This window comes from Gasterosteus aculeatus, chromosome 7, assembly GCF_964276395.1.
Source record: "Gasterosteus aculeatus chromosome 7, fGasAcu3.hap1.1, whole genome shotgun sequence".
NCBI classification, from domain to species: Eukaryota; Metazoa; Chordata; class Actinopteri; order Perciformes; family Gasterosteidae; genus Gasterosteus; species Gasterosteus aculeatus.
Window position 1 is genome coordinate 24439435 of NC_135694.1, and position 26578 is coordinate 24466012.

The 26578-nt window shown below is 43.0% G+C and overlaps 1 protein-coding gene across 1 annotated transcript in view; it reads left to right on the forward strand.

Moving 5' to 3' along the window:
• The window catches only part of fat3b (FAT atypical cadherin 3b), a 54960-nt gene extending 30016 nt beyond the window's left edge, over positions 1-24944 (forward strand). The window contains exons 28-53 of the mRNA XM_040181321.2: positions 86-306; positions 1008-1460; positions 1767-1901; positions 2010-2403; positions 3257-3453; positions 3932-4085; positions 4192-4425; positions 4697-4875; positions 5961-6174; positions 6275-6489; positions 6575-6712; positions 6899-7042; positions 7139-7336; positions 7457-7734; positions 7816-8381; positions 8479-8610; positions 8743-8900; positions 9002-9533; positions 10255-10408; positions 11768-11924; positions 12830-13246; positions 14369-14624; positions 18568-18666; positions 19093-19152; positions 19420-19458; positions 22033-24944. Coding sequence (XP_040037255.2) covers positions 86-306; positions 1008-1460; positions 1767-1901; positions 2010-2403; positions 3257-3453; positions 3932-4085; positions 4192-4425; positions 4697-4875; positions 5961-6174; positions 6275-6489; positions 6575-6712; positions 6899-7042; positions 7139-7336; positions 7457-7734; positions 7816-8381; positions 8479-8610; positions 8743-8900; positions 9002-9533; positions 10255-10408; positions 11768-11924; positions 12830-13246; positions 14369-14624; positions 18568-18666; positions 19093-19152; positions 19420-19458; positions 22033-22778 — 6470 coding nt within the window. The 3' untranslated portion in view covers positions 22779-24944. The remainder of the gene's footprint in view (positions 1-85; positions 307-1007; positions 1461-1766; positions 1902-2009; positions 2404-3256; positions 3454-3931; positions 4086-4191; positions 4426-4696; positions 4876-5960; positions 6175-6274; positions 6490-6574; positions 6713-6898; positions 7043-7138; positions 7337-7456; positions 7735-7815; positions 8382-8478; positions 8611-8742; positions 8901-9001; positions 9534-10254; positions 10409-11767; positions 11925-12829; positions 13247-14368; positions 14625-18567; positions 18667-19092; positions 19153-19419; positions 19459-22032) is intronic.
• The last annotated feature ends 1634 nt before the right edge of the window (positions 24945-26578 follow it).

The following is a 26578-nucleotide window of genomic DNA, read 5'->3' on the forward strand; positions in this document are numbered from 1 at the left end:
TACAGTGAAAGCAACAGTGGAATGAAGGGAAATGAGTTCTTCATACATTTCACATTTACATATGCGTTTATTACCTTTTTTCCAGGCCGTGCATCATTTTGCACAGTTCGAGTGGTTCTGGCTGATGAGAATGACAATGCCCCCCGGTTCAGAGCTGTTGAGTACCGCATGAGCATTAAAGCAAACGTTGCCAAAGGCTCCCTGGTCACACAGATCCAAGCCACTGACAATGATGCTGGGTCGAATGGGAGGATCACCTACTCCCTTTACAGCGAGGCTCGCCTTTCCCTGGTTGATGTCCTGGAGGTCAGTGTGTTTTGCTCTTGATGTCGTTTTTATGAACCTACTTGTGCTAAATAGCTGTTTGCTGGCTTTAAATTAAACAGACATATTCTTAGTTTGCTCATGGAAAGACCCTAAAGTCCATCCAGATCCATACCCTGTACATTTATTTAATGAGGGTAAACCCTACTCATCAGAATGTATGCTATAACCCAGATTAACAATTAAGAGATGGTCTCTGACGCACGCTCCCCGTTTATTGGATTAACAGCCATCTGTTACTGGAATTATACATTTTACTCATAAAATTGAAATTATGTTTCATTAAGATTTATTTCTCCGTCAGTGTTGGTTGTTTCAAGGGGAAACATAATTACAAGCCACAAGTAAATAAACAACTAAGAGCGCAAATTAAGCAGAAAACTGTGGTCTAAAAGGCCAATATAATCTGAATGAATATACAGAAGGTAGTCATAGCATATCATTGTTAATAAAAAACAAGTTTGAAGTGGTGATTTGTAGAAATATATGGACATATAAAATAAAGATAAAACATAAAACGTGATCCTTATCACTTAAAGAGCATTAAGAGAAAAGTAAGAAGGCGAAAAAATGTAAACTGTTGACTCAAACACAGTTGACTTCAGGCTGAGAGACAACAACGGCTCTAGGATTATTGTCCGTGAAGTTGATTTAAATGACATTGAGATTTTGCTGGTGGACAGGTGGAGCCAGACAGCGGTTGGATGATGACTAAAAGCACCATGGACCACCTCCAGGGGACCGTGCTGTCCTTCTTTGTCAAGGCCACGGACTGCGGTTCTCCAGCCAAACACTCGCTGGTGTCCGCCTTCATCCATGTCGTCCCACCAGATGCTCTTGTTCCCTCTTTCAGTCAGCCTCAGTACTCCTTCACCATTCCCGAGGACACGGCAGTGGGAACCGCCCTGGGGTCTGTGTACATGGCCCCTGGACAGACGGGGTTCTTCACTGTAGTCAGAGGAGAGACGCTGGACAGCAATCAGGGAGGCGCCTTCCTGGTGGAACGGGAGAGCGGCCTCATCCGTCTGATCAAGCCGCTGGACTATGAACTCATCAGCATCTTCCGCTTCAAGGTTGCGGCAACAACAAGACGAGACCTGATCGAGTCCCTCTCCACTGTAGACCTGGAGGTTAAGGTTTGTTATGCCGTTAAACATTTTTCCCTGTTTTTCCATTAAACTTGAATGACATCTGATCATTATTTTAGCCTCTGAATGCTATAAAATACAAACATTAATCTTAAGGGATCTTATTAGTGGCCACACACATGAAAATATGGTCACGGTTGTTTTAACACTGACCAGAGTAACGCAAGTTTCCAAAAAATGAGAGCAATCTTAAAAATCTAGAGAATAAATCGATTGTATTCCCTGATGTTTTCTTTCTTTTTGTATTATTTGGACTTCGTTAAAACGACCCAGTGATGATTTGTCCTTTTGCAGGTCCTAGATGTGAATGACAACAAGCCAACGTTTGAGACCAACACGTACGTTGCCACGGTGATGGAGGGGATGCCGGTAGGGACAAGAGTGATCCAAGTGCGCGCGCTTGATCCAGACTGGGGCTCAAATGGACAGGTGTGTGTTTCTCAGCTCTATTATTAACATTTGGGGGGTTTTGCTCTACAGTTTGTTGTATATGCTTCCAAAAAGAACATTCATGTGTCTTCTTTCTTAAAATTGCAGGTAACATACGGCCTCGGCTCTCTTCTCACCTATAACTCGGACTTGACAGAAGACGCTCGCGCCCTCAGCGGCCCCGTCACTACGGGCTCCGTCTTCGCCATTGACAGCAAAACGGGCTGGATCACCACATTGGGTGAGATGGACCACGAGGCCTGCTCCAGCTACAGCTTCAAAGTAGTGGCCTCTGATCTGGGGGAGCTGCAGTCGCTGTCCTCCACCACGGTGGTCACCATCACTGTGTCAGACGTCAACGACAACCCCCCGCGGTTTGAGAGCGAGCTGTACCGCGGTGCGGTGAAGGAGAGCGATGCTCTCGGGGAAGTGGTAGCTGTTCTGAAAACCAACGATGGAGATGGAACGGATCAAAACCGCCTGGTCAACGTTTACATAACTGGTGAGGAAATTAAGCAGAATACCGACGTAATATAATTCAACACATTCTGATGCTTTAATTGCCGCTCATGCAGAGAGAAGAGCTAATGTTGCATACAAATGATTCTCTGCCCTAAGGAGCTTCCTAAGAAAGGTCAAAAAGTTAAAAAGTTATTTTCAACTCGAATGTCAAGCACAACTAGACATTTAGTTTTGTGTTTCCTCTCTGTTTTAATGTTTCTTCCACCTATGTTGAGATATATATTTTTTTATTTGATATAATGTTCAATATAACCAACCTCCATTGGGAACGTATCCTGTGTGTGTGTGTGTGTGTGTGGAGTTGTTATATTAGATGGATTTCCAAAATAAGAAGTGGCCCTTCACAAACTCGCACATAACTTTGCATGGTCATTCCTTTTAATGGAAGTGATCCAAAAAATTGTGAGGACTCTTCAGCAAAACTGTCCCCTTGAGACCGAGCGTGATGTTTATCATTCACGTAACACATACAGCTAAGGATGATAGATTTTGGCCTCGCCTTCTGGCATTTCAAAATACTGATTGGCCTAATGGAAGTGTTCAAATGAAAAAGGTCATTTTTTCTTAAACTTTGAAAGGCCATCACTGCAACGCCACCAGCCTGGTTTACGTTATGATGACAGATGTCGGTAGATCATGCCAAAGGGTACCTGCATCATTTATCTGTGTGTGTGTGTGTGTGTGTGTGTGGGGGTGTGTGTGTGTGTGGGTGGGTGTATGGGTGGGAAGCGGATGCTTATTCATCATGGGAATGAATGAGATTCAGTCATTTACAATGCATCTTGATCTCTGTCTCCGCCAGCGGCTCAATCCCTCTTCTGTTCCTTCTCCAGGGGGAAACCCGCGGGGCGTTTTTGGCCTGGCTCTCGTGCAGGCTGAGTGGAAGGTTTACGTGAGTGGTCTGCTGGATCGTGAGCAGCAGGACTGGTATCTGCTCAACATCACGGCCAGCGACGGCCTATACGTCGCTCGCACTGCTGTGGAAGTTACCGTCATCGATGACAACGACAACAGTCCCGTCTGCAACCAGGTCAGGGATGAGGGCAGAATCAGATGGGTATAAAGCAAACTGTGAAATATAGGACAACAATCTATTATTTTGCCTGTGTATGATTCATCATAGACTAAAAGTGCTGTTTGTGTCCGGACCTCATTCCAACTAAAGTTTTGTCTAGAAATGTTACATTTTAATTGACTTTAATTTTAGCTCTGAATCTACGGCACAAAAGCTGCAGGGTAGGATATAATGCAGTAGTTCTCCCACTGCGCTGGTCTCACACGTAGTGAGGTCACAAAGTGCATTTCTCGAGGCAGAGGGAAGGCAGGAGTTAGAAAAGGGCACTAAAGTCTTTCGGTGCACTTTCTATCAGCCGGGATAATGACTGCATTTATTATCCCGGCTGATTGAAAGAGCACAATAGTCGAATGGGCTTTCTCGTGTCTTCAAAAGAACTTTTCTTTTGTTTTCAGACTCTGTAGTTTTACTTTGTTCCTGTGTGTTCTGCCAGGCGGTGTACAGCGCCTCTTTTCCTGAGGACATTCCAACCAACAGGGGCATTTTGACGGTGGGTGCCACGGATGCCGACTCAGGCTCTAGCGCTGAGATCCAATACTCGCTGTTTGGCATCGGGGTGGAGGATTTCTACATGGATGCAAACACCGGTACATTAAATGATTAGGGTTTTTTTTGTATGATCAAGGCAACGTATACTTCACAGATAAAACATCCTTTCTGCAGCTTTATACCCCTCTCCATATGTGTCGTAAGGTGAGCTGCGTACGGCCACTGTCATGGACCGAGAAAAAACACCCACCTACAAGCTCATCGCCCAGGCGACAGACGGAGGTGGGCTGTTCTGCCGCTCTGACATTTCTCTCAAAGTGTTGGATGTAAATGACAACGCCCCGTCTTTCACCTCTGCCCATTACCTGGCTAGTGTGTATGAGGATGCTGCTCCCAAGGCTCTGCTCACCCGCTTGCAAGCCAGTGACCCCGATAAAGGTGAGCTGGTATGATGTTAATCGCAGGATTTGTAACATGTTTACTGAATGCGGGTTCAAACCACAATGTCATTAGGAATTCCAATGGCTCTGTCTTTGGTAATAATAATCCATTTCTAAAAACGTCCTCAAATATGTTTTCTACAGCATAATCACGTACATGTATCTGAAATGAGCGTGTAACATAAAAAAGATTACCACGAATAGCAAAAAGAAAGTCTTTTGAATAATAAGTCTGATTGTGCATGAATTTTTTTTTCTGTGTTCTTCAGGTCTTAATCGTACAGTAGTCTATTCTCTGGTGGATTCAATCAACGGATTATTTTCCATCGACCCGGTTTCTGGGATGGTAATTCTGGAGAAATCTCTGGACAGAGAGAGCCAAGACTCTTACCGCGTCAGTGTCCAGGCCACGGACCAAGTTGGGCAGCAGGGGGCGCTGTCCACACAGGTCGGTGTTCCTGTGACAAGCATTCAATCTCACTGTGTATTTGTTTGCCTTGCGATCCACCATCCACCAAATCGAATGATTAAGTATTAATCCAAAAGATGTTTACAGTCCCCCCAAAAACTGTCACTCACCCAGAAATACTTTTTTGAACTTTTTTGAAAAACAGACTCCACAAACAAACAAATTTCAGTTGATAGAATCAAATCTGTGACTAGAGAGACTAATTAACACAGATACTGATGGTTGCACCAATTACATATCAATAACATACCAACTGCGTACCAATTATTAAAAAAACACAAATAGAACCTATTTTGTGACTAACCCACAATATTACAATTTTATATACATTAAGAGGCACGTTATTTAGCTGTGTAATTCTCCATCTTGGTATGTGCAATTTGTATTTTTGTCCATATCCATTTGAAAATGGATAGAAAATCCAATGAATATAAACATGTTGTTTATCAGAGATCAGATAAAGAGCCTATTAGATTTGATCAAATCAAGATAAACCTTCATGAGATTGTGCAGTGGTGGGAAAGGAAAGACAAGGCAAGTGGTGGGAGCAAGACACTCACTGGGTTTCTATTTCCTTGATCTCTTTTAGACTAACAGACAAATTCATTGGCTAAAATTACATGACAGGCAAAGTGATTGTTTTGCACACATATTTTAGCAGCAGGCATCATTACCAATGCTAATACAACGGGGGAAGTTTTCGCTGTAATAGCAGCATTAGCAGTGCTAGTAATTTCAGCAGTTGTAGCAGTATTTGTACCAGGCTCAATAATACTACAGTGTTAATACTGTGGCATCCCAATTGTAGGACACCAGTCTTCTCTTCTATGACTCAGTACCATGATGATCGAGTATCCCAGGAAACCTATTGGGGAAAATATGGTCTGATGAGTCGAAACTAATGCAAATAGAAAGCACCTGGCCCTTCTATGTCCATTCACCCATTCCGCATGTTAGTTTATATTTCAACAATCTGAACAAATACAAAGATGTCACCTAATAGTGGTTGAATCAAAAGATACTCAACATAAAAAAATGCTTAAACTACTTGGTGGCTCCCTCAGGTGGATTTGACCATTTTGGTGCTGGATGTGAACGACAATGCCCCGGTCTTCCAGAGGAGGGACTATGCCATTACCGTCCCCGAGGATGTGGCCGTGGGAACCGAGGTGCTCCGAGTATTGGCGACAAGTGCCGACATTGGACCCAATGCTGAGATTACCTACAATATCCGGTCGGGCAACGAGTTAAGAAAGTTCACCATAGACAGGAACCTGGGTGAGCAAACCTTGAATGAGCTTGTAACAAGTTGTATTTACAACAGAACAACGTCCTAGATTGAACTGTGGATAAATGGCGTACTATGTGTACGTTTTAGGCTCTATATCTGTGGTTGATGATTTGGACTTTGAGGTGTGTAAGGACTACTACCTCACCGTCGAGGCCACGGACAGCGGGAACCCTCCTCTCCGCACAGCTACCATGGTAACCATTGAACTAATGGACGTCAACGACAACGCTCCCGCCTTCAGTCAGAACATCTACAATGTTCTGGTCAGCGAGGATGCGTCCGTTGGGCAAACTATTACAAGGGTAACATTCAATTTGTTCTTCACCTTCATATTGTTCTTGCTAAACTATAAGCGTTTCATCAACTTTTCTTGACTGTTTTTTGCAGGTATTGGCAGAAGATCTGGACAGCCAGGTGAATGGGCGGATCACCTACTCCATCTTGAAAGGTGACCGTAGCAACCACTTCTGGATTGACCCCGTCACAGGACTGCTCAAAGTCAACAAGCGGCTCGACAGAGAACTGGTAAGGATGCACCCATAAGTCAAACATCTCATGAAAAATCTATAGTCATTTTCGTGAACAGCAAAACACAGAGGCAGCTCAAGGTCAACGCCCAATGAAGTCTCATAATATGCAAACACAACATGCGCGTGTCACCTCGCCTGATACACACAGACGTGCACTCTCGTCCCCTCCCGCTCCGTCTAGGTGTCCAGGTACTCTCTGTCAGTGCAGGCCTTTGACAGCGGCTCTCCTGCCATGTCCTCCACTGTCACCCTTAACATCGACATATCGGACGTTAACGACAACCCTCCTCTCTTCTCTCCGCCCAACTCTACCGCAGTCATAAAGGTAACGGCCTCTGCGTGTTTGTTTGTACACAATTTGTTTTCGTACAAGGGTCCTCTAAACTCCTCTATCTCTCTCTCTCTCTCCCCATACGTGCAGCTCAACCAAGCTGCTGGCACCAGCCTGCTGAAGCTGTCAATCAGTGATAAAGACTCCACTAGAAATGGCCCTCCCTTTGAGTTTCGCATTGTTTCAGGAAATGAGAAAAATTTCTTCTCAATGGACCAGACCGGAAATCTGATGACCAAACGTGTGTTTGGCCCTGAAGCCCCCAGAGAGTTCACTCTTGAGATTCAGGTTAGCAACATGTGAATAATTACTACGTAATAGAAAAAAAAATAGAAAATCTCCCCAAATTTACCCAGCAGTAATTGTTTTTTTCTTTTGTTTTTGTTTCTTCTTGTTTTTGTTACTTAGGCGAGTGACTCTGGGAAGCCACGTCTTGCCTCTTCCTCCTGGATATTTATTAGAGTCATCGGGGACAGTCAGTATAAACCCACCGTCTCCCCCTTGGAAATCTTCATCGCCATGGTAACGGATACCTTCCAGGGTGGCCTGATTGGTCAGATCTATGCAACCGACCGCGACCCCAACGACGTGCTGTCCTTTACCCAGAAGCCGCAGCCCAAGAGCATGTTTGAAATAAACAGACAGGATGGCAGCGTTATGGCTCTGCCGGGCCTGGAACCTGGCAGGTACGCTCACACAAACACACACTAAAAGCTGTTTTAATATGCAGAACAAAACTTGTGTCAACACATTTCTTTTGCTCTCAGATACCAAATGAATGCCACAGTGAGTGACGGGCGTTTCGCTGTGATAGCGGATGTGTCAGTCCAGGTCGAGCAGGTGACAGACATGCTGCTGCGAAGCGCCCTGACCTTGCGTTTCAACACCCTGTCCCCGGAAGACCTGCTCGGCCGCTACTTGAACCAGATCAAACTAACCTTGCGAGGAATAGCCGGCTGGAATTGGTCACCAGGCCAACAGGATCCCCTCCACATCCTCAGTGTACAGCCGGTGATGGGCACGTCTGGCGTGGATTTGCTGCTGGCCATGGAGGTGCCAGAGACATCAGGCAGCTCGGGAAGGATGCTGGGGATTTACTCCCAGCAAGAGTTGTCCGCAAAGCTGAAAGAAGCTGCAGCGAGGGGCCAGATTCGAGGCGTCCTTGGCGGGGCAGTGGTGGTGGACAGCGCCTGTTCTGGGGAGCTTGAGTGTGGCGACAGGCTGTGCGAGCAGAGGCTGGTGAGGGAGGGGGACTCGCTTCTCACTTACAGAACAGAGAGGGTCAGCTTGGTGTCGCCAAGGTTCAGACCTACGGAGACCTGCACCTGCCCGGGTGAGCGTGGCACTCATTGACGCACTTGCAATTGACTCGATAGTGTCCTTAATACCTGTCACAGCTGCTTGTAATATATGTGCTCATTCCCAAACAGGAGGGACATGCCCTGCTCCTGTGGAGCTTTGTGAAGGTCAGTCCTGTCCAGCAGACATGCAGTGTGTCCGTTCCGGTCCTACAGCGCCATCTGTCTGCCAGTGTCAGACTAACAGACGAGACGAGTGTGCAGGTGTGATTTGATCTTTCCTTTAAGTTTGCGCCTGTGTGTCTGATCCGCGTTGCAACATTTAAATCCTGTAAGCCGAAGCCTTTCCCCTCTAACTCCATCCTGTTTGTCTATTAACGTTTTGTGAATGCGCAGGCCAAACCTCTCTAAGTTTCTCTGGAAACAGTTACATCAAGTACAGAGTGACAGAAAGTGGCCGGGTAGGAGAGATGAAGCTCGGCCTGAGGATCAGAACCCTTCAGAAAAGAGGAGTCATTATGTTCACACGTGTTAACCCCTGCACCATGCTAAAGGTAAACACAATAACTGAATGACACACTTTAGTCCGTTATTTCCCAAAGCCAGAGGAAAAGCTCAGGCTCAAGCTCAACGGTTGCTCCTTTTCCTTCCATAGATTGAAGAGGGAAGACTCTGGTTCCAGTTGGACTGTGACAACACCCTCGGCATTATGGGTATCTCTGGCAGACCAATAAACGACGGCCTCTGGCATGCAGTTGTCTTGGAGCTGACGAGGAACTACACCCTTCTGTCATTAGATGACAGTTACGTGGAGCGGCGGCGAGCAGCCCAAGCACCTGTCCGCCTTTGGCCTCTGGCCCTGGATTCATCCTTTTTCTTCGGGGCCCAGGTGAGGCCACCGAGCGGGCAGGAGGAGAGGCCGAGCCCGGGGCCGTGGAGGGGCCGGGGGGCACAGGAACTCGGGGAACGCGGAGCAAGGGCCCCGCCCAGAGCCCAGGATGGCTTCCAGGGATGCCTGGGCTCGCTGATGCTCAACGGGAACGAGCTCCCGCTCCAGAACAAGAGGAGCCGTTACGCAGAGATCGCGGGGCTGAGCGAGGTCAAGCTGGGCTGCGTGCTTTATCCAGATCCCTGTGTCAGTCAGCCCTGCCTCAACGGAGCCATCTGCAGCAGCCTGCCCTCCGGAGGTCTGTGTAGATGTCAGGGTGAATGAATGTGGGTTAGTCGTCACGTTGTAAAAGTGGTGTAAATAACTTAAAGCTTGTTAAAAGGATTCACTCTGTTTTTAGGGCTGGAGTGTCGGTTTCAGAGTTTTTTTTGCCTTGATTTGATGGCTTGTTTGGGTATTAATTATAATTAATTTGTATTTGAATATTTACATAGTTACTCAAAAATAAATCCACATGGTATTAAGCGGATACACCACAGGTAAGTTTTGGTAAATTTAGTTATCATCATATAGAGCAAAGAAATTTTAAAAATATTTTAGGAAACAGAAATCTGAAGTTTGGATAAAGCCACGTTCAAAATGACAATCAAAGGCTTCCACTGAGGGATATCTCTTTGTGTTACACAAATTAAAGTCGCCAGCCATAAAAAAGTCATGTTTTTAGGAATAATGTATTATATCAATAATAATTTATAATTAATAATAATACTTTTGTTAGATATTTATTGTAACATTCCATACATTATTAACCAACTGATTAAATCAGGAGAAACTATGAACACAAATAGAAAAAGTCTTAAAATTTCTAAAATTTCAAAAGTGACCGGTCCAAGTTTCCACTTTAGCCCAGGAGACACACCGGAGAAAAATGACACTTTTATCAGAATATGATATTCTCTGTTTATGTTGATTGTTTTACACAGCGTTATTTGACTCATTCTTGAATCTGTCTCTAACAGGCGTCATGTGCAGTTGCAGCGGTGGATTCAGTGGAGGGCGCTGTGAAATCGAATTAACGTCCTGCATGCCAAACCCATGCCTGAATGGAGCAGACTGTCAGCCTGTTGGCAGTGCATTCCTCTGCGGATGTTCTGGAGGACTCAGGGGACTTATGTAAGAAGAAATAATCTGCAGCCACACGCTGACACTGTTAAAAAACAATCAATGATTATATCAATCAATGATTAATGATTAAAAAAAAAACAACATTGTCGAAAACCAGCCTTTACTCATTGACAATAAGGTTAGTGTTGATGTAAACTAATATCTAAATCCCTCCACTTTCTTATAAACCCTTAAACATAAAACACTATGTGTGTGGCTCTACCACACACACACACACACACACTCACATTATCAATCTAAACACCAACTGTAGTTTTAGTTGTTATTGTGTGTTCCTAATTTAATTTTGAATCATTTTGGTTTAAAAGCCTATAATTACTCCCTAGCTGGCTCTTTAATTACATCTCAGTTAATTCCCTATGGAACATCCTCCCTGCTCACGTGGTTGTTCAGTGGAGCCGCCACCAGAGAGCAGTTTTCCCTCTTTGGAGAAAAGGCTTCTGCCCTTTGAATAAATTGCACAAAGATGTTGAATTGACACAGTATGTCATTCACACATTCACACACTGAAGGGGTCAGTATGCAAGATGCTACCCGCCCACCGGGACTGACTAGCAGTCATGAAAGATTTTACACACCGTAGGCACAGCGTCGGGAGCAATTTGGGGTTATGTGTCTTTCTCAAGGACACATCGACTAGCGCAGCTGGGGATCGAACTCCTGATCCTGTGATCGAAGGATGACCTCTGAGGCACAGTCCCCTTTTGATAAATATAGATTGAAACTGTAAACCAAATCCTTTTTCTCTGGAGTTAGCAAACAAATGTTGAGTGTAGTTGCCAAAACATTTTTTCATTTTATTAAATTGAATAGAATTTAAAATTCCCTTAAAAAAACGGACACATTTCCCTTTAAAAGCTGAATCATGGACATGAAACAGAAAGCTGCTTGCTGCATTCATGAAGTTTGTAAATTATGATTTTTAGTATGCATGAGCAGATGCCCAATATGTCCAGGCCTTGTTAAGTAAACTATGATTCCAAACAAAAGAAATCTTTTAAAATCTCATCAAGACAAAGTAATTGAAAAAAAATAAGCTTTTTTTTCTATTTTCATCACAGCGGTGCACAACATTTGAAATGTCAAGATTCGATGTTTGGAAGTTAGTTATTGTGTGTATTGTGTGTTGTATTGTGTTTGTGTGTGTGTGTGGTAGTGTTTGAGGTGGGAAAGCGGGGGCTCTGAACCGTATCAATAGGGAATCCGTGAAGATAAATGTATTGATTCAGCCAAAGAGAGCCCTGTGATGATGGTCTCCAAAGTATTTATTGTCTACCTCCCGTGCAATCATCCTTGATTTGTCTCTTTCCACTCCGTGGTAATGTATTCATCTCTCTGCTTCTGCAGATGTGAGAAGGATGTCAACGAGTGCGACCAGGACGTCTGTGGAAGCGCAGGAGAGTGTGTCAACACGTTTGGCTCGTTCTACTGTAACTGTTCGGAGGGCAACAAGGGTCAGTTTTGTGACGATCAGGCACCCGAGGATCCGGGGGACGACACGCAGGTATGAGCAACACTTTACCGAATATACTCCAGTGTAACACTAAAGGTTCTGCACACTTGGCTTGCTTCTTATCAGACTCTGCATACTGAGGGAAGCAGTTGCTAATTGTATTGTGCAGTGGGATCCCTTGAGGGCTTGTTCGCCAGCTTGAGAAAGTGCGGTAATGGGGATATCAAGGTTTGAATTTGAAGTCATCACACTATTGACTTTATATGTCGACACTGTAAGCCGAATTAGTGTTTTGCATTTTGAAGACGTTCTGTCATTAGAATACTGCAATTAGCGGAGAAGGAACTCTAGTTGACAAAACTTATTATGCTGCTTTAAAAAAAAAAACATGTTAGAAAAAGTTTGCTTTCTTTGTGTTTTAGGCACATTTAGTGAGAGTGTGAAAATAAAACATTTACTCTTTTCTCCTCCGAAATCCTATTAAAAAACTCACAGTATTTGGATGTATCATTTCTTCCGAAATGTGGCATTTGCCGTTGTAAGTAGATAAGAAAAAATCCTGTAGAATATTTTACCATATCCTTTACCAGCAAATTATTAGTACGCATTTTGCACTGTTGGGCTTTTCATTTTATTTTTCATTGTATTAGTCTTCTTCCCAAAAGTGAAAGGGTATGGAATGTCAACTCCTCTGTGTCTGTGAAGCTAGTTGTCAGGCAGTTGTGGCTGCCTGGATGGTTTTGAAATAATTGGCACTCGCCTCACAGACTGTGAAGGGGTGAAATTATTTTTAGAAAACCATTCATTATCCCAAAAGGTTTACTTAGCAAGTTGGAAATATGCGTCTGTTTTTTACCTGAATGGAAGTGAGTTCTAAAAAGTTGTCCCTTTTTCATTGACATATTTGTTTACATTACGCATATAGTATCTATAATATTTCTGCCTGCATTGCCCAGGCGGAGCCCCTGACCTACCTTGGCCCAGGAGAGATAATTGGCATCGGAGTCCTTGCCTTCGTCATCATTCTTCTCCTCATACTCTTCATGGCATTCAGGAAAAAAATTAAATTCAGGAAAGACTCAGACCCGGGCCAGGGGACTCAGGCCGGGATGGGGGTCTCAACTATTTCCACAGAAACCAGCTACATGCTACACAAGACCGGCACGGGGTCAGAGGGGATTGAGTTTAAGGCTGTGCGTGTGTCGGGAGCTCAAAGTGCCACGAGCACCTACGGCGAGGTGGGAGTCAACACCATGGGCCCCCCCCAGGTCATAGTGCGGCCGACTACCCTCTCCCCCCTGCCGGGGGGACTCAGCAGCTACAGCCTGAGGAGTGGAGATGGTGACAAGAACACGTTCAGTGAGGGCAGTCAGGTGTGTGTGCGTTCATTATTTATTTGTATACATATATTAGATTCCTTTTTTGTGTCTCGTGTGTTGTAAAAGACTTCATAGGAAAACAGAGAGTTATGTTATAGCTGTTTTAGTCTAAATAAAATATATCTTCATTTACATTGATTAACACTTTACACACTTTCTGAAAGTCTAAATTCACAAGCAGTTTTTGAAACGGATGGAGCCGGTTATCAAACCGACAATGTTTTTATTAGTGAATTCCTGAGCAACGTTTGCCCCAAAATCTACATTCTTCCACACAATATCATTTATATCAGCATACCTCTATGCATCTTTTTTTATGATGTACTTTATTTGGAAGACTCAGAGTACATCAACCTCCACTCGCTTCTTCTACTGCTCTTATTCTTACAGCCACAGGACACGGTGTGCTGGAAGAAGGCTTCACTGCCATCAGTTTAAAAAAAGTCCTTCCATGGCAGAGAGTGAGAGAGACGAAGTGTTTGAATATAAGGCATGATGACATTTTAGAAATAGAATAAAAACAAAATTGTTTTAAAGCTTTCTAAAACCACTATGGGAATAATTTGAATAGTAGTCGCTGCAACATGGGACATGAACTTGGGAGTTCATATTCATTGATATGAGAAAAGAACAAAAATTGATTTTATTATTTGCCTTGAAAGCTTTCCAGAATTAAAAAAAATGAAAGGATTCTATATTTGTATTATTTTTCCATAAAAAAAAAGTTTGGCTAGTTGGTGGCTGTCAGCCGTAACTCGCAATCAAATCGCCCTGCTAAATGTAAGTGAGCTGTGTATCATAATAAAAGCTTTCACTCGTCACTTTTTTCACTTCCGGTTCGCTAGTGCACTTTATTTTTATTTTTTTAAATATTTTTAACTTTAACTTTATTATTTTATTTTAAACTAAGCCATAGCCTTATTCTACTAACCCATAGCATTTTATTTTATTTTATTACTCGTGCACTGCTTGTTGTCCATTGTCATACTGTCTACTGCCAAGTCAAATTCCTTGTATGTATGACATATTTTAGGCAATAAATATTTCCTGATTCCTGATAAGCACATAGAGATTAACTTGCTTTTTGACCATCGCTGTAATTCTGTGTCCCTGCAGATGAGCAGCTTCCTCTCGGACATCTCCTCCGTCCGAGGCGCGGCCAACAGGAGGGGCATCGCTGTGTGCAGCGTGGCACCCAATCTCCCTTCTGCGTCAGCCCGCCGCCCGGAGCACAGTCCGGCCCACAAGGTGTCCTGGGAGGGAGAGGAGACAAGGGAGCAAGGGCTGGAGAGAGTGAGGGATGAAAGAGAGGAGGAATGGGGGCAGAGAGCTTTTGAGGTGGAGAGAACACAGAGGGATAACGGTCCACAGGGTAAGACCGCCATCATGTGCATGCACATTCACACACTTGCATGTCAACAGTGTCTGAACTCTGATCAAGAAGCTACAGAGCTTCTCAGGCCGGGAGCTCGTTGTGTTGCAGCCGTACAATCATCCGCGCCCAAAGAGCTTTTCCCACAGTGATCTAGGCCCTTTGATCACGCACGTTCAAGAGAAACGTCCAAGAGTGAGAAAGACTAGTTTAGTTTATATCTTCCCTTTTGCCGTTATTTCATTTTAGTTTTTCGATTTACTTCCTTGGAGGCGAGAATGATAACACATTTTCTTTTTACACTGCTGGAAAAAGCAATGGTGGCCTCTTCAATCTGGACAACACTTACACTCAAGTTATGACAAAATCAATGTAGTTTCGACGCTGACACTCGGTCAGACGCTGTCTGGTTCTCTAGTTTTGTCTTTTGTCTTTTTATTTCAAGCGTACCTTTGTTAGCTGAGAGAACAACCACGATGTCAGTCTGACATTTAGCTGCCAAAGTTGTCAATAGCAGCAGTTTGTTTTGTTTCCGTTAGTGAAGTAAGCATCTCTTTGCTACGGTAATCACTACACATTTTAATTATCTGTCCAGCTAGTTGTGTGAATAATACAGCCAGCAGTGGGAACTTCCCGTCTGATAATTATCGATTCCTTCCTGCGGAAATGGGAGATAGGTCATTTTATGTTTTTCTGCCCCCCTGCTGTGCAAATGCAAATTAAAATAGTGGCATGTGTCCCTTGGGGTCAATTTTACATCACAGTCCGTTAATTAAATGGTAATATCAGGAAATAATATTCACAGTATTGGTTGGATGACTCCAGTGATAATTGACAGTTTACTTAATCGATTGGAAAACTGTCTATTTGTTTACACCACAGCTACAAACAAGTATAATTATAATTTGAATAGATGGGTAGAAGTCAATATCCGGGAAAGATAATGGTGTTGGTAGTTGTCACTACGTGTGGCTTATGAATAAATAAACGTCATCAATAATGAAATAATAGGAAGATACTTTAAATCAGGTCCAAAGTTGCTCAGTTTTAGTTATTTTTGTTCTGTCATGTAAAAGGTGTCTAAGAATAAAAAACAACATAAGATCAGTCGTATAAACTAAGTGAAGGCTACATTAAAGTACTTATTACAGTACTCATTATATTTTGTGGAAGTCAATGTGACCCGTTTTGGGCTTTTTATCAGTGGTTGTGCCCATTTCCAATAAAAACAATGTGAATGAAAGAAATAGTGGAAAAATTGAACTAGAGGATTTTAAAAGTTCAGAGCCGGGGTGTGAAGGATTAGAGCGGAGGTTGGATCCGTAAACCTCAGACACGGGCTGGTTGGCACATGGCAGGGCAGCCATCGGCACAATTACAAATGAGAGTTGGAGAAAATAAATTGAAAGGAGGTGTCCCGTCACCTGCAGGAGACCAGTGCCGCTGCCTTCCTTTCTTAATCGGATTGATGGTGCTGCCTTATTGTTGATATTCCCACAGGAGCATTCAACTTGCTCTATAAGCAGTAAACCACGACCACCAAGCTCGGGTATGGAAAGCCAAAGTAGATGCATGGAAAGGGTTCGGATTATAATATGGTCCTCACTGCAGACTGTCCATAAAACGCACCTTTTGTAACATACAAGGATATTCTGAGAAGGTGTGACAGACGAGGGTGACGGGAAGACATTATTCGAAGGCTGTGTTATGAAAAGCAAACAGCAATCACAAGTCAAGGTACACTAAGACTGTTTGTTGCTTCGCCAGACAGGAAAAATGGATTACTAATGCCTTTTTATTAGAAAACGTATTCCACCCCCTCCTTTCATTTGTGTCTCTCTCCCAGGACTTGGGTTTAATGCTCTCCATTAATTGACTTTGCTTATGGTTGCACATGTATACCTACATATGTCTGTCAGTGTCATGAGAGCAATGTCTATGTTGTGCAATTGTTGTCTTTAATTGATCAGGGTTTATTCTGTGATTTATCTTACCAAAGATAGCACCCAGTTCAAATGTGGTAGAATTAGTTATTGTAAATAACTGGTATTCATTCTGTAAAATAGGGTTAGATTAAGTAGTCGAGTCATTTTCTGACATAAATCTGCCCCTCCCCCTTTTTTTAAAGAAGAAAAAGCATACAGAAGTTAGAAATCTTCTCTTCTACACAATATTATGAATCTGGGTCCCACACAGGAGTAGAATTTCTAATATTTGACAACCACAATACACCAGATCGCTCTGTCCAGCTTTTGGTTCATGACCTGTAGACTGTGTCCGTCTTATGTGACACGTGCACATAAGACGAGGAAGATCTGACCGAGCTCAACGGAGAAGAAGACCAGGCTCTAAAGACATTAAATTAGAACTATTGTAAAAAGTGCTTAACAAACTTCCTTGGCTGCTGAATGTTGCATGAATGTTTTGAGCTAAATTTAAAGTCTGAAGTCGAAAAACGGAAAATCAATTAATTGATACACATCAATAAATGACAAGAGTAGCTAATTTTTCCTGGTCACATATAATCCTTTTCATTTGTGTGCTTCCTCATTATTCATTGTATTGTTAATTGTATTCTTCATTTAATCAATTCATCTTGTTTATTGATCATTTATTGATGTCCAATAAATATTACATTTATAACGAACTGTGATCAATTGATTTGTGTGTATATGAGAAAAACTTTGAGATTAGATTTCATTTTTAGTTTTTTTCTTTTTGAAATTGGGTGGCTTATCAATCCTATGTTTAAGTTTTGTTTGTTAAAGTAATGGTGGCTCATTGCTCAAGTACCATCATTCTTTCATAATAATTAAACGGTTTACAGATCCGTATTGAACGATTGATGAATTAAATATCTGAATATGAATTAATTATTTCTCATTACCTCTGTGCTTCCAGCAACAACAAAACAGTATAAAGACTCCGTGGAGGATGCAGCCAAATGTTTGCACAGTTTTTTGTTCCACATAATATAAAGCTCCTATAGAAGTTACTTTTATACACATCAGCGAAGCTGTCAGCTTTTATGTCCAAGCCGTTTTATATTCCAAACAGATTCGTTATAAAAAGCCTGCTCTGCTGGTCGTGTATATAACTCTTCCAATTGAAACACTTATGTGAAACCAGGTGTTTTACGTCGGCTAAATTAGAGCAGCTGGCAGAGCTACGTACCCGCTCTCTGGGCTTAACAGATTGCGATTGTGACACATGAGTACCTGCTCTGCCCCTCGGGCAGTTTATTTGAAAAACAATCACTCAGAGGCAATTCTGACCCCCGAAACAACAGCTCCGGCGAGGAAAAACTTTGGCAGGTATCATGCCGACTTGTATTTATTTGAAGTGTTGCCTCTAAAGTCACGCAGGTGGCGGCTAACTGGAGACCTTGAGGCCGGCAAGCTTTCTCCAGATGATATTGAATCTGACTTGTTCGCTTGGGACAAAATGTCAGGTTTGTGACGGCGGCTTTGGCAACTCAAACTTTAATTTGTACGTGATTGGTCGTACTCTGGGATGGATTGTTCCGATATCCCCGCTTTTCACATCTGCTACAGCACACTACACACGAACAAGTAACTCTGTGGTTCTAAATTTCAACTCCATCTGGTTGAAATTGCTGTAATTAAACACCTGAGATCAGACCTGAATACACTGCACTGAAGGTGTCCGTACGTGTGGATACTTTGTGTATGTGAGAGTCTGGAGGAGTGGTGTGGAGATTCTGGAGATGATGATTACAACATTCAGCAGCTCCATAGATGCACATACACGCATGCTGGTATTGTAAAACAGCCTTTGAATTTTGAATTGTTATCGGCTTACTTAATTATTGTTATTTTGAGTGGGTTGATGTCCCACTGGGTTGATGCCTCATTGGTAAAAAACAAAATGAAATAAAAAGGAACAGGAAAATGAACATTGTGTGTGTTTTGTGTTGCATTAGAAGTTTCCGAGCTGGTGGAAGAGGTGGCGTGTCTCTCCGACTCCACCTCTGAGGATCGCTCCCTCAACTCCTTCACTTCGGAGTCCTTTGATGACAACGGTAAGACTTCAATGTCAAATCACCCCAAAGCACCACTTCACTTGTTTACCACATACTGTAAATCCACACGAACGAATGAATCACAGGCGGATGCACAGGTCTTCAGTACAAAGATAATGCTGTGTCTTTCTCCTAGATACCTCAAAGCTATTGATCTTTCTTTGGTTTAAAGTTAGTCAGCCTAACACCTTAATGTATGTGTGTGTGTGTTGTTGGACCCCTTGTGGATGCTGTCTTTCCTGTCAATTAATTCAGCTGCAGAGACCTCCCACTCACTTATTAGACACACATACAACATTCATACAAATGTTTCTCCTTTCTTCACACTCATGCACATGTTCCTTCTCAGCACAATTACACCCACCACGTGAAACCATCGTGAATGCACTGACATTGGCCCTGTTCTCCTTTTGTTTCTGCCTACAGCCTCCATTGTGACAGTCATACGTCAAGTCAACGATGCAGTTGATAATATTGAAAATGAAGGTATGAAAAATATCACCTGTTTAGTCCTCTCTTTTGTGTCTTCCTTCTCATGGGGAAGTGTCGCTCGTAGATATGATGTTCTGAAAGCAGCAGAAGCGTCTGTTTATCAATCCTCTTTCTATTCAGAATAAAAACCCCCTGATTAGATTCCCACTATCTTTGTCAGTTCCTCACACTGAATCTCTCTTTGTGTCAATTTTCCCCTTTTGGTTTTCTGTGTTGTTTGTCTTGGTCTTTTTCTGACTCAGTGTCTCTCTCCCTTTGTAGTGTCAAGCATGAGCAACGAGCAGGGGAGGAACAGTCCTGGTGAGTGAGCTGAAAAGCAAATGGAAAAAACAATCTTTTAAACTTTCCAGTCCTTTTGGCTCTTGTCTGGAGCTTTGCTTCCTTGAACCTGGCCCACCCTTTTGTGTTCTTAACATTATTTATTCTGAATACGTTCAGTGTACTGCGGGCAGCACAGGAGAACCTTTCTGTTTATTCATACCTAAATGTAAGATCCCAGTTTCTTCCGACAACGGTTAGGTCGATAACCAAATACCGATGGATCCTCGTCAAGGATGTTGGTTTGTGTAGCAAAAAAGAGAGAAATATTTGCACATTTAAATGATCAATATCAGCGTTGCCTTAATGAATGCAGCAACAGTTTTCTACAATTCCCATTTTCAAAAGTCTCTCTGCAATCATGTGTGGATGAATAAGTAGCTCTCATAACACATCTATTAATTGTGACCCTAATAGTCACCCCCATATGAAAAAGCTTGTGGAAAATGTGTGCTAAAAGTAGGCTTGTAATACATCTTCCACCAATTAGCCAAATATCAATATTTAACATTTCAAGTTCATGTCACTTGCAGATATTAGATATGTAATTCGTATCAATATTGTTAATTACTTATAACGCTTTCACCAAAAGTCTTGGCTTTTCGAGAAGCTGATAAATATCAGAATAGAATCTTTGCTTTGTAGTTATTTATGTCCTGTGGGCTTGATTAGGGAATTGAAATTCATTCAAATTGGAAGTAAGTGTATTAACTACTTGATTTAGATTTTGCGGGACATTTTCAGTATTAAAACAGCTTTTTATTATCAAATAAAGAAATGGCACAATCCAGTTGCACCAGATGGTTTTGCGTTCTCAAATTCCATTAATCATGCTTGCACGAGACGACGCATCTGCGTCAATTACATAACTACATTATGCATATGCATCTATGTGTCTATATTAAGGGTTTTTATTGAGGTGTACATCCGTCTGTCTGTGCATATCTGGCATGCACTAAGTGTCTCTCTGCCCGCATCCCTCTCCCATTATCCAGTTGTGTTGTCTTCAGTGTCATAATTCATTGTGGCTTTTGCATTCACTGGTTTCTATGTGAAGAGCCTTTCATCATCAAAGGCTTCCAGTCCCATTAGACATTTGTTCCGTTCTCAGCTTTGCTGAAAGACAATTTGCCACCTGCAGAGCAAAGTTGATGCTTGTGTAGAAAAAGTAAATTGTGGATCGTAAGAAAATTCATTCAGATTACAGTAACCCTTATTTAATTATTTTTTCATCCAGAGATGTTTCAGCAGCATGGCACGCAGTACGAACTCCCGCACGGTTTGTGGTGTGTTGGCAGGGCAATCTATTAAATATCTCTGTCCACACGTGTCATGCATTATAAACCAGGCGCTGGCACTGCTTATGAAGTGCCTCACACAGAGGATCACCCCCCCCGCCCCCCCCCCCACCTCCCCTCCCCTTGCTTCACTCTCTTCATCAATATGATATCTTGTCACTCACAGCTCATTAAGCTAACCATGAATTATGTAGCCCACACGCTGTAGTTTGTAGGAAGTTACATATTAGGGTGTGTGTGTGTGTGTGTCGGTCCATAGCATAAACTCCTGGTGCATCACAAGCACAAACAAACACGTGTGCACGTACGTAGCGTCAGACACGCAGCGCTCTCATGTACAAACACGCCCTGGTACACAGAACACACAACCAACACACTTCTATGAAATTGAAAAGAGATCAAGGGAGTAGATAATGAGCAGAGGAAAGGGAAAATAGAGAACACAACAAGCCAGAATATATGCGCAAGCTATTAGTCTGGGGAACATTGGTTGATTTTTTTTCTTTTTTAAGGCAAAATGAGCAGGATTTGTCTGAGGAGGTTTGTGAACAAGCCAAAGCTCAAAGGTACCAGAAGCGTTATTGCTCCCAGTTGAAAGCCAGTCCCAGATTTATTTTCATAGCAAATCTACCAACCTTTTGCCTTTTTTTCCCCACAAACTGTGATGCCCAGAAATAAATAAATAAATTGCAGAGTACAGGGTCTCTGCAGATACATAAGCACACAACGAGAAAGGTCATAAAAGATGATTAAGGGGAAAATCTCTTGATGAGTTTATACTTATTTTCTGTTCTTCGAGAGACGCTTTGTTTTTCTGCTCTCGCAGTGAGCTGCTGTGTCTTAACGGAGCCGATGGAATCTAATGGGATCTGAGTGGTTTAAGTAATTGTAAACATCTTAAGATCAGTGCCTTTGGCAGCATATTAACTGCTGTCACCTCTTTTACTTCCTAAAGATAAGATTGCCATGATACTGTTGTTTTAGAAGTTAGAAGTGATTTATTGATGTGTCACCTTTCGCCGGCTGATCCTATCCTATTAAATATGTGATCTCAATCTGTTCGTTGCACATTGACACAAACATACATTTGAGAACCACATAGTCATTTGGCGGCAGTTTGTCCAGGTAACACACAGTACATTAACTAAAACAAATATTTTTAGTCTCATATGTAGGTCGCCTTGACTTGTCGTTCCACGCGAAAACATTGATGCTCGAAACTATTCAAAAAAGCTTATTTGGTCCTTTTTCTTTTCAGCATACCACTGGGAGCCTTCCAGCCAGACCTCGAGCTGGTTGTCACCGTCGCGCCTGCGTCCACCGGAGTTGGGATCCCATTACGACCTCAGCGAGACCCTTCAAAGCATCAGGCGAGGTGGCAGCACGCGGTCCCTCCAGCTGGACTACAAAGCGATGGGCTGCGGCGGCGACAGGGGCCGAGGGCCGGGACGAGACAGCGCAAGGAGGGCCTCGCAGTGGGAGAGGAATCAGTCGGGCGAGTGGGAGAGGAAACGCATCCTGGAGAGAGCAGAAATGAGACGGAGCAGCGGGGAAGAGGAGGAGGAGGAGACGGCGGGGGCCTCGCGGGACCACCGAGACCGGCGGCAGGTGCACGGCCACGACAGCTGTGAACAAAGCTCCTCGCCGGTTTACGAGGAATACCGAGTGTCCAGCCGTGACCCGGAGCCGGGGGAGGACGCGGAGAGCGTTTACGACACTCTACCCCCGACCCGACAGGCCTACGAAGGGTACCCGCTCAGCCCCTCGGGCGTCGACTTGCACCCGGCTCAACTCCTGCCACCCCTGAGGGCGTGGGACTCACAGACAGGGGAGTGGAGGGGGTCGCAGGGGGAGCGCGGCGGGCTCGGCTCGGGCAGTCTGGGGGACTCCGGGGACGAGCTGGAGAGGCTGCTGAACCTGGTGTCCCTCAGAGCCCGGAGAGCCACGCGGGAGAACAGAACCTCCACCCAATCTGAACCCACAACAGACTGGGGGGGGGTTTAAATGAACACACACAAGTCTGTTAAAAACAATTCATTTTTAAAATGAAAGAAGCAATGCTCCTTTTCTCTAGACAGCTCCACTTGTGCTGAAAAGGTTGAGTGGAGATTGGCCGGGATTCAATGCCATTACATTTTATATTCATGGAACTACTGGAGCGCAGCATTTATCGTCATCAAAAAACATCTAAGAAACAAAATAAGAAACCTGTCCATCTCTGTCATAAGATGATACCAACCTACTCACACATGTTATCGTGTTTCTCATATTCTTTTTACTCTTTCATAAATCACACAAACAATAATTTTGTTTGCTCAGCCGCGTAATAGTTAATGCATTCATTATTCCACTGGTACATGCTGGGGGATGTTTTGAAGAAAATTATTCAACCAGATCCCGGACACGGCCTCAGAGATGTTATTAAGATTACCCGACACCAGGAGGTTTGCATTTAATCATTTCACTATTACATATTTATTTAATTACACCGTTCGATTGCTTGGGAGCACATTTGTGAACACAAAATGCAGACTCGTATTGAATATTATGTAAATATTATGTGGTATTTATGTCATACGACATTTTCTGTTTTAATTGAAAGGTGGTGGGTGGAAATATACAGACTCCCTTATGTGTATCTGTACGTACTTTGTATATATTACCAAAACGGAACTTTTAGTAGATTATACAATTAATCCTACTTTAATGCTGGTATTAACATATGAAATGAATTATGCTAAAAGCCTTGGAGAATTTTGTGGATATGCATCCGTGAAGTACAGAATCACTCACCCGAGACATGTACACATGGTTGCCTCACTGATGAATGCTGCTGTGTTTCATGCACTTACACCCACACACACACACACACACAATATAAAATCCATGTTTGAAATGCCGGCAAAACAAACTGGTGGTAATTAAGTGTATTTAAAGGATAAAATATTCATAACAGGACAGTTTGGGAACGAGTCACGCTAGATGTCTGCGGTCGGAAACAGCTGCACCAATCTTTGCCTTTGTCTTGACCATCACATGACCGACTGACTGTTCTTAACATGGTCATGATCAGGCTTAGTGTGCCATAAAGTATTTATGCCTCTCAGTATGGTGTCCATCCATCTATTCATCCTCTTCTGTTCCTTTTCGGTTCAATTTTGTAAGTGGGTCGCTGAAGCGTGTCTTTGCATGCAACAGGTTAAAAAAAAAAACTCCTGGACAGGTCAGGCAGAATTCAAGAAAAACATTCACATCTGTGGACACTTCACAGTTTCCGGTTCACCTGGCCGACATGTCTGGAAGAAAACTGGAGCACCGGAGGAAAACCCAACGGAATACTTTGAGCACACGCAGACTCTACACAGCACGAGCGAAAGCTAGAACCTCGATGCTGCGAATCGACACTGCCAACTATCGATCAACCTTTTGTGTCCCGTTTAACCACTCTATTGATATTCCGTTACAGTTGACTCATCTTGCTAATTACCTTTCAAGACAACTGGATCTTCAGTTATTTCAGTTGGTTGATGTGCTGAAGCACAAGGCTCCAGTGCTGATGTTCAAGGCTTCAACCGAGCAGATCTAAAGCAAGAAGATTTTGTTACTGCTGTGCTGTAGCAGGTGAGCTACATATCTCACCGCAAACTACATGAGTTAAATTCCCCCCATGAAATATTTAATCGCATAAGGTCAGTCTTGTTAAGCTTCTTATATGTGTTTTTTTCTCTCCTTCCCGACCTGAATCTCGCAGATTTAGCAGAGCTTAAAGTCATAGTAATTTCTTTTGGAATGTTAAGATGATAAACTGTGAAAGAAGAAATTACCTTTTATTTTGAAATCAGTTGGGATTTGGAAAGTGTGTTATGATTTCGGCCAAGAATGCTTCGGCTGTTCACGCTTTCAATTATACATTTCAGCGTTATCTTCTCATTATGCACTTTTGTTTCCCTCAGGAACGGATTTCTAAGCTGACTTGCTCAGATGCATTTTTTTGTGGAACTCTCTTTTTTTTTTTTTCGCTGAGTTTATCTATACTGACCCATCGCTACGGTCTAATTATACAGACCATGCATCTCTAAAAGCCGCTGTATGTTGATATAATACTTTTGCTGCCTCTGCTGAAATTCTGAGTTTGTTGTCAAGTACAGATAAAAAATGCATACCACATTCCACAGCCTCCCTATGTATTTGTTTGATCCTGCATCTCTGCTTATCATCCACATTGAAGCCACCTTAACGTTCCATAATCTGCTTCAGGCTTGTAAAGTGACATTACGTAAACCCTTTATGCAAATCCTTAAAAAAAAGGTGACCAGTCAATCATTTTTTATAGATGCCACGAGGTTGAAGGCAGTTGATGGTCAGTTGGCTTTGTGTCTACTCTCACAGCACTCGCTCTGTGTGTAGCTGACAAGGAAACGCACCGACGACCTTTGTGGCTTTTGATTATTCCATCCCCCCGTGGAGTTTATACACAAACTTTGTTCTTGTTACCCTATAACACCAACATAGGCTGACTGTCTACCAGAAAACCTTCCCATGGCAACCCGACTTTCCCCTGATCAGGTTTGTTTTGTTCCTCTCCCTGTCAGACGCATGCACACAAACACTTTTTAGCCAATTAAGGGGCGAGGAGGTGAATGCACATGTGCACTCAAGTACAGATTTTTGACTCTGCGGACTGCTCAACATGCCGGCTCCCAAAATACTGTGCGTACTTTTAATGCATTGCATACGTGTTATGAATTGACATTGTGTATGAATGAGGAGGATGAATGATTTAGAAACATCTGTGTAAGTACGTACCATGTAATTTACTGTTTGCCAAGTTTACATTTTAAGAAAGCCAGCAGCTGCAGCATTAGCTGCTATTTCGTGGCAGCAATCACTTTGTCAGAGTAAGTGTTACATTTTTTTGAACAGTGGATATCACTTTTGAGTGCAACACTTCATGTATCTTTTAGTGGATGCCAGTTTGTGTCAGTGCAAAAGATGGAAATAGCTCATAGTCAAATGTTGGCTGGCTTGTTCCACTTCTATTCTCTCTCCCCGCAGGAACCAAGAACCACAAAATTCTCCAACAGGGCAGGTACATGGCAGAACCTGTAAAGAGAGAAGTCCTAAGGCCAGGAAACATAATCATGCAATTGTGTAAAAATTCACATTTCACTGCATGATATATTCTAAATCTCATTCCAACTTCATAAACAAAAACTAATCAGGGCTGCTTTCCTCCCCAATGTCATCGCAACACCTAACTATGTATCCTCTGTTATCCCAGTCTGTCACAACAAGACACAGAGCACACAGAAAACGAGCAATGGTATCAATTAGCATAATATGCTAAAGATGTCCCGAATGATAACAGCGGAAAGCTTCTAAACAGGCCGCCGGCGGCATGTCGGCTTTCTCTGTCCACATATTCATTCATGTCTTCTTTTTTTTCTGTTCATCCTGCATTTACAGGGAGTCTCTAGAGGAAGAAAAAAAAAACATAGTTATTACCGACAAAACATGCATTCTTATTGGCAAGGCCTTACATAACATTATCTCCGCCTGCAGCCGCCTGTGTGGTAATCACAGAATCAACTACAATGTAAACACACCACAGGTAGAAAAAGCCATGCCGTCTGGGGGATGGAGACATCCAGTTTCAAATCTGGTTGTATTATTCAGACAATGATTATGCAGTGTGGTCCATAAAGTTACATACTCTGTAGCACACTCTTACAGACCAGCCTGCTCGTTTAATATATTCCAAACCTGCTGACTGTCCTACTGACAGGGTCAAACCAATGGCAAGT